The 12607-nt window shown below is 43.8% G+C and overlaps 1 protein-coding gene across 1 annotated transcript in view; it reads right to left on the bottom strand.

Annotated features, from left to right (window-relative positions):
• The window catches only part of LOC135196934 (ribosome biogenesis protein NOP53-like), a 113819-nt gene extending 101498 nt beyond the window's left edge, over positions 1-12321 (bottom strand). The window contains exon 1 of the mRNA XM_064223774.1: positions 12133-12321. Within this exon, the coding sequence (XP_064079844.1) occupies positions 12133-12275 (143 nt within the window). The 5' untranslated portion in view covers positions 12276-12321. The remainder of the gene's footprint in view (positions 1-12132) is intronic.
• Positions 12322-12607: the final 286 nt, after the last annotated feature.

Below are 12607 nucleotides of genomic sequence, written 5' to 3'. Positions count from 1 at the left end.
GGAGTATCTGCAGTCGGGTGAGTACATGTGTTTGTGGTTTTTTTTTTTGTTCTGTGTGTAGGTGTAGGTCAATTGTCCAGTGTGTATTCTGTAGTGTAAGAGGAAAGTGTGACTGAGGGTGAGTTTGGTAGCCGGATTGATTAAGTTTATGTGGGGGGAATTTGCCCCGCCTTGCTTTTAAGCTTGTGATCCCGCCACATTATATTTTGGCGCCCCCCGAACAGGGACTACTGGTGCGGCAGTTGCAGGACGATTGGGGTAGTGAGTTGTGTGATTGGTGGAAGAAAAGTGAGGATGGAAGGGTTGAAGGAGATGGAGAGGCTGAAGGAGGAGTAGCGATTGGCGAGGGAGGCTAAAGAAAGATTGGAAGTGGAGAATGAGAGGTTAAGGGTAGAGTGTGAGGAGCTGAAGAGCGAGTTAGAGGAAATGAGAGGAATGCTAAGGAGTGCGAAAGTGGAAATGAAAGAAGAGGTGAAAGGAGCGGAAGAGAGAATGGTTGAGAAAAATGGAAGAAAAATTTGGAGTAATGATGAATGCAGTGCAGGAGATGATGAAGGGGTTCATGGAAGAGGGAGCAGTAGGAGGTAGGCTTACTGGGTCTTGTGATGGGACAGGAGTGATTAAGAAAGTGAAAGAACAGGTGGATGAGAGTACAAGTGACAAAGGTGATTTGGTTGTTTTAAGTAAGGGAAAGAAGGGGAAGACACAGGATAAGGATAAACCTGAGGACAAGAATAAGAAGAGGGCTGAGGAAAAGAAGACTAAGGGAAAGAAGGTTAGTAAGGGTAATGGACAGGATGAGACTAGGACTGAATACACTGAAGAAAGGGCTGAGATTGATTTGGATAACACTGGGGCACTTTCTTCACAAAAATTGTAAACAATGACTTCCAACCACAACTTATCCAAGGGAACTATGATTTCTGGTAGAAGAAGAAGAAGCGTACACTAGATAATTATTTAAATAAAGTTAAACGGCAGTATAAAGTCATGAATTGCATCATTTTTTTACATATTCATGAATTATTAATTTGAAAATATTTGTTGTTGAAAAAGTAAATAGATCCCTGACTCAAATACCAACAGTTTTACTGTGAACAGTACCTACGGCGTGATTCGCGCTCTTTTATTGTTTATCAGTGTTGCCAATTGGTATGTGTTTACCCTCCAAACTGGGTATAAGACTTACACAAAATCGGGGAAATAAGTGAAATTAGCGTATCCATTTGTATTATATTAGAGCAATTTTATCATTATTGCATTACTATGACAACTAGAATTCATGGAAGCAGTTTGTAAATGTAAAGGTCTTCCAGGTCGTAGGGACTACTTACCTTGGCGGAGGGATTATGGGCCAGGCAAAAGGTGTTGCGCGGCCTGGCCAACTAAACTGTAAACTACCCTCTTCCTGTTACACCTTTCAAACCTTTTTACTGTCAATATCATTATCAGCACTGAATGACCTCTTAGGTCCCAGTTCTTGGCCTTTGGACTCAATTCTATACAGTATACTTTTGCTTTATACATAGAAGGGAAACACCGCAGTGGATCCATCGTCATCGTGTGGATCAGCCTTATTCACTCTATACTTAATTGGTGAGACAAGAATACAATATCAATTTTTGGAAGTAAATTGTATTTTTCCTAACTATACAAACCTGAGGTCCTTTACATACATGCCCACCTCATGCCACCCCTCAATCTGAACCTGGGCCAAAAGGCGAAGTGGAGTGTTTACATCCGGGCAGGCTAGCCTACCTGCCTGCCACATGGTAGTTTCTGCCTAACCACCTTGTTCAAGAATTTAATGGCCGTAATTCCAGCTACACCGAAAGTAATTCCTTATGTAAAGGACCTCAGGTTTGTATAGTTAGGAAAAATACAATTTACTTCCAAAAATTGATATTGTATTCTTGTTTCACCAATTAAGTATAGAGTGAATAAGGCTGATGTCGTGACGTCATAATACAGGACTTAAAAGAATGTTCTAATTCAAAAAAATAATTACTTAAATTTGAGTCAGAATCGAGTTACTTTTTCAATAACGAACATTTTCAAATTAATCATCATAAATATGTAAAATATTGATGTTTTACTATTTATTTAAAAAATTATCGAAGTGCACGCTTAGTCGTCGTCTTCTACCAAAACAGTTGTTTACTCGGTGAGGGAAAGTTTTCCAATTGTTGTGATGAAAGTGCCCCAGCATCTGTGGGTACGAGTGGTGTGCGGATTTATCACAGGAAATGGTTAGTTTATTGACTCAAGCGACTCCGTAAACATCGAGATGGCGTCAATCTTCTAAATATTTCGAGTTGTAAGTAAAAATGTTGAACGTGTTTTGGCAAGATTTGCACTGCGTTGGACACCCTTTTCACTACCCTCTGTTTAATGCTTTAAATTTGGCCTTAATTTCTAACTTTGGAGAAAATACTTACTTCGAAAGGAGAGTAGGGGTCTTTAGCTCCGTTTCTCACCAACAACAAGTCGCGACTGATGCCCATCTCCGATGTCAGGATGCGTTATAATGTACTTTTTTTGGGATTGTTCACGCTGATCGTACATGGTCCACTCTGTACCCTGCGGTTTTTTACCCTACTAGCCTAGGGGGAAAAACCAGCGACTACCAACCCTTATCACGTTGGACAGGTCTTATTCACTTGATATTTAAATGTTGAAACAAGAATACAATTACAACTCCAAGCATACCATTCAAAAGATTGAAGTTTCGTTAACATAATGTGATATATGAAAGCCCCATACGAACTAAAATAAGCATGTGACGCTCTTCGTAAAATGTTTTCAAGGCAGTTTTGAAATCCAATATGGCGGCTACCATGGGATGTACAGGTTCTGATCAGTGACGAAAATCATCTTTCCCAGCCTTCCCAGCAATCATCTGAACAATGTTAGCGTATGTATGTAACGTTTATTGATCTTAATCAAGATTGCAGTTGTAATCAGCACAATAAAACAATATTTTGTTGCCTATATTACTGAAAGTATGAAACTTTTTATTCACCGGGGTCATGGTTTGAACTGAATTCATTCTTACCTTGTAATATGATATTGTTAAGATACAATAAAGTTTGTTCATACTTACCTGGCAGATATATATATAGCTGTATTCTCTGAAGTCCGACAGAATTTCTAAAAAACTTACGACACAGTAGTGGGAGTAGGGTGGTTAGTACCCATTCCGCCGCTGGGAGGCGGGTATCAGGAACCATTTCCCATTTCTATCAGATTTCTATCTCCACTGTCTCCTGAGGGGAGGTGGGTGGGTACTTAAAAATAATATATATCTGCCAGGTAAGTATGAACAAAACTTTATTGTATTCTTAAACAAATATCATTTTTGTTGGGGTTCATGAAACTTACCTGTCAGATATATATATAGCTGAATCCCACCTTTGGCGGTGGGAGAGACAGAAAAGGATTTAGGAAACATATATATGTAGATGATTGACATCTTGGTTCCTTACCTGTTAGCATAGCTGACTTCGTGATTACTGTCACCCAAGCCTGCATCTGCTTCACTAGAGTTACCAACAAGGTAGAGACCTGTTTAGTTGGTGCGCTCTAGATGATCTGCCAACGGGGACGAGACCACAATGTGACTAGACCATGACCATACTCAAGAGGACAACGAGGCAAAACCACCACCTAAGTTAGCCTAATCAAATACTCCCATATACCAAAGGCTAAAAGAAGGGAAGACCGCATCGGGCGGCCGACCCTACAACCATAAACATTGCGAACATTAAAAACTCACCTACCCTTTTCTATGGGAAAGGATGAGTGCTACCTCCTGCCCCCAGATAGTGTCTGCGGCGACGTATGGTCCAGCGAGTAACAGTTCTCATATGTCGTTTCTGACCTCCCGTAAATAGTGCGAGGCGAACACCGAGTTACTTCTCCAAAAAGTGGCACTTAAAATATCTTTGAGAGCCATATTTTCTGAAAGGCTACAGAAGTCGAAATAGCCCTTACTTCATGAGCGTTAACTTTTAAAAGCTTAAAGTCACTATCTTGACAATAAGCGTGCGCCTCCTTAATGGTGTTCCTCAAAAAGAATGCCAGTGCATTCTTAGACATGGGCATATTAGGCCTCTTAACTGAACACCCATAAATTCTCCGCAGAACCTCTACACTCCTTTGTCCTACGAAGATATTCTTTAAGAGACCTAAACAGGACACAGGACTCTTTCTGGCTCTTGACCAATGATTTCTGCCATACCTTTATTTATTTTTCGAACGTCCTAGGCCAAGGGTTGGAAGGGTTCTCATTCTTAGCCAGGAATATGACATACTCAAAGAGCAGATTGCATTATGCCCTTTGAAGCCGACGTGTTTACTAATCGCCTGTATCTCGCTAACCCTCTTCGCCGTGCGCCAGAGCAGTTAGGAATACAGTCTTCTTCGTCAAATCTCGCAAAGAGGCAGAGTAAATAGGTTCGAAAGCGGCTTGACGTTAAAAAACTTGAGAACCACGTCCAGATTTCCACGAAGGCAACTTAGCCATCGGTACTTTAGTGGTCTCAAAAGATCAGTAGATCATGAAGGTCTTTATTATTAGCAAGGTCAAGACCTCTATGTCGAAAAACTACAGACAAGACACTTCTGTAGCCTTTAATGGTAGACACTGCGAGCTTTAAATCATCGTCTGAGATAAAGAAGGAAGTCGGCGATCTGGCTCACAGAGGTCGTGGTAGAGGAAACTCCTTTCTTTACTACACCAGCTCCTAAAAGCTGCCCACTTCGACTGTAAAACCGCGATTGACGAAGGTCTTCTCGCGGTGGTGATAGCTTTAGCCACAGGTTTCGAAAAACCTCTCGCTCTGGGCAACTTCTGGATAGTCTGAACGCAGTCAGACTCAGAGCAGAGAGGTTTTTGTGGTACTGTCGAAGTGGGGCTGTTTGAGTAGATCTCTTCCTTAACGGGAGAGATCTCGGAAAAATCCACCAGGTAGGACATCACCTCTGTGAACCAGATCGCTGCAGGCCAAAAGGGGGCGCATTAACGTCAACCTCGTCCTCCGAAGCTGTGAACTTTCTCATCATTCTTCCCCCAGAATTCTTGAAGAAATGCGTAGAGGTCTGGCCCGTCCAATCCATAACAGGGCGTCTACTGCTACTGCCCCGGATCGAGAACTGGGGAGCAGTAAAGAGGAAGTCTCGTCGTCCTTGCGGTTGCAACGTCCACCAAGGGGCGTCCCCAAAGACTCCACAGCTCCTGGCATACGTCTTGATTGAGGGTCCACTCTGTCGGCAGCAACTGACCTTGTCGACTGAGGAGATCCGGGCCCGGACGTTCTCGACTCCGGCAATGAACCTCGTCAAGATCGTGATCTCTCTGCCTTCGCCCAAATCAGAATTTCCTTCGCTAGAGCGAACAGGGAGCGAGAGTGAGTTCCTCCTTGCTTCTTCAAGTATGCCAGGGCTGTGGTATTGTCCGAGTTGACTTGAACCACTCGACGGGAGACTTTGTCCCTGAAAGAACTGGAGCGCTAATTGAACCGCTGCCAGCTCCTTGAAGTTGATGTGCCAGGCTACCTGTTCCCCTCTCCAGGTGCCTGACACTTCCTCCCCCCTAGTGTTGCTCCCCACCCCGTGGATGACGCGTCGGAGAACAACACTAGGTCGGGGTTCCGAAGCTTGAGGGATATGCCCTCTGAGAGCTTTAACGGATCAAAGCCACCATCTTAGATGGCTCTTCACCTCTTCTTGAGATGGTTAGGATCATATCGAAGTGTTGTCCTTCTCTGTCCAATTGTCCGACAGGAAGAACTGAAGAGGTCGGAGATGTAGCCTCCCCAGGGAAACAAACTTCTCCAGCGAGGAAATGTCCCCAGCAGACTCATCCATTCCCTCACCGAGCATGAATCTTTCCCTAGAAAGGCTGACACTTTCTCTATGCCTTGTTGCTGACGTTCCTGGGACGGAAAAGCCCGAAAAGCCACTGAATCCATCTGAATCCCCAGATACACGATGGACTGTGTTGGGGTCAGATGTGACTTTTCGAAGTTCACCAGAAGTCCCAGGGAACGCAGCTAAAGACAAGAGTCGTTTTCAGGTCCTTCAGGCACCGGGTCTGCGAAGAAGCTCGTATGAGCCAGTCGTCCAGGTAGAGCGAGATCCTGATGTTGGAAAGATGGAGCCACCTCGCCACATTCTTCATTAAGATGGTGAACACGAATGGGGCCGTACTCAGACCGAAACAAAGAGCCCTGAACTGAAACACCTTTCCTTTCAGGACGAACCGAAGGTACTTCATAGACTGGGGGTGTATCGGGACGTGAAAGTATGCGTCCTGAAGATCGAGTGATACCATCCAATCCCCCGGTCTTAAGGCCCCTAGAACTGACTGAGGTGTCTCCATCTTGAACTTTTGCTTTTCTATATAGAGGTTCAGACGACTTACGTCCAAGGACTGGCCGCCACCCTCCCGAGTGTTTCGGAACAAGAAACAATCTGTTGTAAAATCCTGGCGTAGCCAGGTCTAAGACCTGTTCCACTGCTCGTTCTCGAGCATCTGCTCGAGCAGATCGAAAAGAATCCTTTTGCTTTTCTTTGAGGATACGACGGGGACAAGTCCCTGGGAGTGGAAGTCAGAGGGGGAGGCTTTACGAACGGAATCTTGTACCCCTTCTCTATGATGTTGAGAGACCAGGTGTCTGCCTCTCTTTTCTCTCCAGGCTCCTCCAAACAACTGAAGCCTGGCTCCTACCGGTGACTGAAGGCACGCATTTCTCACTTCTTGCCCCTGGACTTAGCCGGGGTCTACCTCTAGGAAGACCTCTTCCTCGGGATACAGATCTAGCTGAAGATCCTCCACGAAAGGGCTTCTGCTTCTTAAACGACTGAACTCCTGAAGACGTGGAAGGTACAGCAGGACGTCTCGACGACTGCGTCAAAAGGTCTTGAGTAGCTTTCTCCTGCAGACTTACTGCAGATCCTTCACCAAAGCCTGGGGGAAGAGATGACTCGAGAACGGCGCATACAAAAGTTCTGTCTTCTTGCTGCGGGAGAGACAGACTTAGCCGCAAAATTACAATACAGCGATCTCTTCTTCAACACGCCTGCTGAAAAATGAGATTGCTAATTCCTCTGAGCCATCCCTGACGGCCTTTGTCCATGCATGACAAAACAACTGGACAGCTCCCCCAAGCTGATCGAATCTGGCTTACGCGACTGGTTGTCTAGTACTCCGAGACACCAGTCTAAGAAGTTAAATACTTCTAAGGATCTAAACAGACCCTTCAACAGATGATCCATCTCTGACGTAGTCCACGACACCTTCGCTGAGGCTAACAGAGCTCTTCTTGAAGCATCTACAACGCTGGCGAAATCTCCCTGTGCTGACGTCGGAACCTTCAAACCTAACTCCTCACCGGTTTCATACCACATCCCTGCCTTACCGCTAAGCCTAGACGGAGGCAGGCGAAAAGTGGTGCTTCCTTTAGCTTTCCCTAGTCTCCATCCAAGTGTTAACTTTCCGGAAAGCCCTCTTGGTAGACTAAGACGTTTTCATCTTAACAAACCCTGGTGTCTTTCTTAGCTTTCGACGACGAAAAACTGCGATGGAGGAGAAGGATGAGCAGCAGGAAGGAAGGTATCTCCAAAAGAATCACGGAGCAGCCGAGCCAAACTTGATAGTCTGAAGAAGACGACGTCGAGGTTGTTTTCTTCATCAACCTCTTCCGAAGAACAGCTCAATTCCCCTTCTTCCTTACCCGAGTTAAACTCCGAAGAAAGAGGAAGAAGACCTTTCACTCCAAGTCTCCTATCAGACGATGACGAGAAGAAGAGGGTAACGTATCCTTAAACAGAATCGTTAGCCGATACAGGAACAGCAATCACAACTTGAGTAGAACGCGAAAGTAGAAGGAAGACGTGTAGCGTCATCTAAAAGACTCGGGAATAACGTCCGATCGAGAGCGAACTTCCGTACTCGCGTCCAAGACGCTCTTACGACGATGTCTATTAGCGTCCATCGGAGCGTCAAACCTAGCGTCCCTCCGAGCGTCCAACGAAGCGTCCAAGTGAGCGTCCAACGAAGCGTCCAAAGAAGCGATGAGCGGACCGTCCCTCCTAGCGTCCCTCGAAGCGTCTCTACGATCGTCCCGCGAAGATACAGAATAGACACTTGACGAGCGTCCCGATGAACGTCAACACAAGCATGACGAAGCGGAGCGGTGCGTTCCAAATTGCAGTCCGTCAGAAACTAAAGCATCTTCATCAGAAACGTCGATGTCGGAACGCCGAGCGTCCTCACGTCGAGAAGAGAGGGCAGACTGAAAGAAACCTCTCTCTTCTCCTGACGTTTACTTCCACCTCTAGACGAACGCTGGGGAGAACGAAGTCTAGACGACGAAATACCATGAAACGGGGACGAAAGACGAGCAGGCGGAGAAGACTGTCTTGATCTCTTGATCGGAAGTCTATCATCCTTCTTACGGCCAGAAACCGTTTCCTTCTGCTTAAGTAAAGCATCCAGTTGTCGCTGCATAGCAAGGATTACCTCCGTCTGCGAAGGATCTATACGAGGAGAAGAGCCATGCCTGCGAGAAGGTGAGGGCAAGGGGACGCCTTCCTTCCTTCTCCCAGGAACATCCTTAGCTCTAGAGCGACTGGGGCGCTCAAAGACGTCCTCATCGGAAGACGACTTAGCCTTCTTCTGGGGCGGAAAGGACACGCTTTCCGGAGAAGAATGCCAATCCGACAAAGCATGACGTGAAGCGTCCTGATCTTGAAACGTCCTCTTCAACGGTCGCGAATCCGAACGAGATTCCCACCCCTTGCGCGGGAGGACGCGTCGAAGACGAGAAACAATCCTTTAGGACACGTGCTCGAGCACGCTCCTTAGCAGCCTGGGAAGCGTCAACAGGTACTGCTGAAGGGACGTCAGATCGGTGGGGGATCCCCGTAACCCTCCTTCGGCCTTCGACATGCCCTCTCCCTGAGTCCTGGGAGTCCGGCAGAGGTCCCAGCCTAGAGGCGCTATAGGGCGATCTGACGGCCCCTCCACTTCACTGGGGGCACTATCACTACACTTAGCACTTTCCCTGTTTTCAAGGGCTAGAACCTTAGATTCCAGAGTTTTCAAAGAAATCTAAAATAAGCGAAAGGGCATTACCCTCCGCAGACACCACTTGAGGGCCCGAAGGCAACACTACGGGTTAGGAGTCACAAAATCTAAAGAAGGGTTAGAAGGGGTTACATTATTACCCTGTCTACTACCCGATTTACTCCTGGAGGAAGACCTCCTGATCCTATCACGCTCTAATTTATTTACATAGGATTCATAAGTCTTCCATTGAGCATCATTCAAACTTTCACACTCCGTGCAGCGAAAATCATACCTACACACTTGCCCCCTACAACCTTTACACACTGTGTGAGGATCCACCAAAGCTTTTGGTAACCTCACCTTGCATTCGTCTTTCATACACACTCTGGCACTAGCCGAACTAGAACCTGACATATTTAAGGAAAAAACCAAGCCAAAATCAAAAACAATCCAAAGTCACGTATGCCAAGCTATCGATCCAATAACAAATAACCAAAAAGTCAAGAGGATACTCAAGCAAATAAAGTTTTCCAAAATCCTGAGGCGGAGGTGCTGTAAACAGATGTTTACAACACCGGCGACAGAAGAAATCTGATAGAAAATGGGAATGGTTCCTGATACCCGCCTCCCAGCGGCGGGAATGGGTACTAACCACCCTACTCCCACTACGTGTGTCGTAAGTTTTTAGAAATTCTGTCGGACTTCAGAGAATACAGCTATATATATATCTGACAGGTAAGTTTCATGAACAAACAGTGGTTTTTATCCTTACTGCCATCACAACTGAAACCCCACAGTGCTTATTTGATTGTTATTATACACATTTTGGTCTCAATTCACTCCACATTGCACTTTAAACAAGTTGCTGTTCCTGGTTCCTAAGCGCGCACGCCACAAACAGTTACGAACAGCAGACGACGAAACTGCAAAGTTTTATTCCCTAAATTGTTTACTTTACTCATTATTTAGTTCAAATTTACTTTTGTTAAAAATTTTAATTTAATTTCATGTATATTATCCCTTTTTTGCAACCAAATTACCCCAAAAAATTACAGATATTTCTAAAGTAGATACAACCAAATGTTTCTAACGTTTTCGTACATCTGGCTGCCGAAAACCATACAGGAACGACTACGGATAAGTGGATTATATAGTAGATATTTTTTTTTTTGCTTTTTTGTTTTTGCTAGCACTTTTCATTGATTTCAGTCTATATTAGTAATTTGAATTTCTTTAATAACCGTAAAATAATGTAACCTTTAATGTTTGCATGCTAAGAATGGCAAAATCATCGTTGCCAAATTAGTGGAGGCTTCACACATATGCTGATTCATTACTATAAACTGTTTCCATGAATTCTAGTTGTCATAGTAATGCAATAATGATAAAATTGCTTTAATATTTATGTATATATACTTCCAATACATAGCCTAATTTCACCAATTTTAATGTTTTGTGTGTAGTCTTATACCCAGTTTGGAGGGTCAACACATACCGACTGGCAACAGAAGAGAGAGAGAGAGAGAGAGAGAGAGATAGAGAAAGGAAGGCGAAGGAACGAAGAAGGAAAGGGGTGGCGGTGGAGGGGGGGGGAGAGGGTAGGTAGAGCTTTATACTCGTGTTCGTATCCATTTCTGCATAATGGAGTTTTTGTCTCTTGGTACAAGGACAAGTGTCGTTTATTCTTTACGATAGTGATTCACGATACCTTATAAATTACGGCACTGGGTGTAATGCACTATAGCAAAATCTCGTTCTGATACGAGTGTTCGTTACAGAAATAGGTATTGCCCAAAAACGTGCTTGCACTGTCGCTGAAACCCATAGTAGGTATGCTGCTTAATTGTCAATCAAGTTTTTTGTAAGCAGGTATTCTTTACAAGCTAGCTATTGAATAAATTTGTATTTTTCTCAATCAAAACATATGCCCCTCAATGCTAACTTTCCTCTTTTAACGACTTTCTGGTCAATGCAAAATCGGCCCTATAATTTCTTATGGTGCGAAAACAGAGGCCCAGGGACCGAAAACGATTGCGTCACACTACAGCGATAATCCGGCAGTAAAACATCTTCATATATCCAAAAAGTAAATAATAAAGATATATATGCGCATTACCATTATACCAATTATATGAAGAGCTGATAATCTGCATGAATAATTGGTAAACTGTTCTGCAAGAAAGTTGAGTAAAGCAATAATTTACAATAGGTACGAAAGTTAAGATGTCGTGACGTCATAATACAGGACTTAAAAGAACGTTCTAATTCCAAAAAATAATTACTTAAATTTGAGTCAGAGTCGAGTTACTTTTTCAATAACGAATATTTTCAAATTAATCATCATAAATATGTAAAGTATTGATGTTTTACTACTTATTTAAAAATTAGCCAAGAGCACGCTTCTCGTCATCTTCTACCCCAACAGCTGTTTACGCCTGGCTTGTTGTGATGAAAGTGCCCCAGCGTCTGTGGGTACAAGTGGTGTGCGGATTTATCACAGGAAATGGTTAGTTCATTGACACAAGCGACTCTGTAAACATCGAGATGGTGTCAATCTTCTAAATATTTCGAGTTGTAAGTAAAAATGTTGAACGCGTTTTGGTGAGATTTGCACTACGTTTGACACCCTTTTCACTACCCTCTGTTTAAATCTTAAAATTTGGCCTTAATTTCTAACTTTGGAGAAAATACTTACTTCGAAAGGAGAGTAAAGGTCTTTAGCTCTGTTTCTCACCAACAACAAGTAGCGACTGATGCCCATCTCCGATATCAGGACGCGTTATAATGTACTTTTTTTGGGATTGTCCAAGCTGATCGTACATGGTCCACTCTGGACCCTACGGTTTTTTACCCTAAAAGGAACAAAAGGGGTTGCATTCTGGGGGGGCTTAGGCACGCTGCAAAGACCATTAAGTAATGCTGACAGTACACCTCATGAGGTGCTCTGACGGCAATAGCCCCCTACGAAAGATACCTTGGTTAAGTTAGACAGTATAGGTAGGTAGCCTAAGTTTAGACAGTCTAGCGGTTCTAGAATACGAAGTAAAAAAACAATTTACCCATATCGCTCCTCTCTCCTTTTGTCTTCCAAATGCTCCTCGACATCGCTAATCTGGGTTTTCTTTCGCCATGCCTTCTTTTTGTTTTTACTATATCTTTTCCTTTTAGTTTGATCTCCCTTATTTGTTATAACCTTCAGCATGTTGACTGTTCATGCCACGACGAAAGGATGATCTCTCCAACGTTGAACGCCTTATATGCTTGCAAACGCCGAAAACATACTTTCAAAACAACTAGATATCCTTCTTAAGTATTGCTTCTTAAGTTCTGTTACGGGGACAAAATCTCACTATGTGACGTAACATTGTTGGATATCCATTAACCAGCAATAATGCTTGATATTATATTTTCTTTTTTATTGTCATCATAACCTGTGAAATACGCAGAAGTAGGAGTTATATGAAGCATACTAAAATAAGCCTTTTCGCAAACTATCATTTTATAGATAATTTGAAAAGTGATAAAATTTGTAAT

The sequence above is a fragment of the Macrobrachium nipponense genome, chromosome 18 (genome assembly GCF_015104395.2).
Source record: "Macrobrachium nipponense isolate FS-2020 chromosome 18, ASM1510439v2, whole genome shotgun sequence".
NCBI classification, from domain to species: Eukaryota; Metazoa; Arthropoda; class Malacostraca; order Decapoda; family Palaemonidae; genus Macrobrachium; species Macrobrachium nipponense.
The sequence above is the reverse complement of the archived record's forward strand: the minus strand, read 5'-3'. Positions and strand labels throughout refer to the sequence as shown.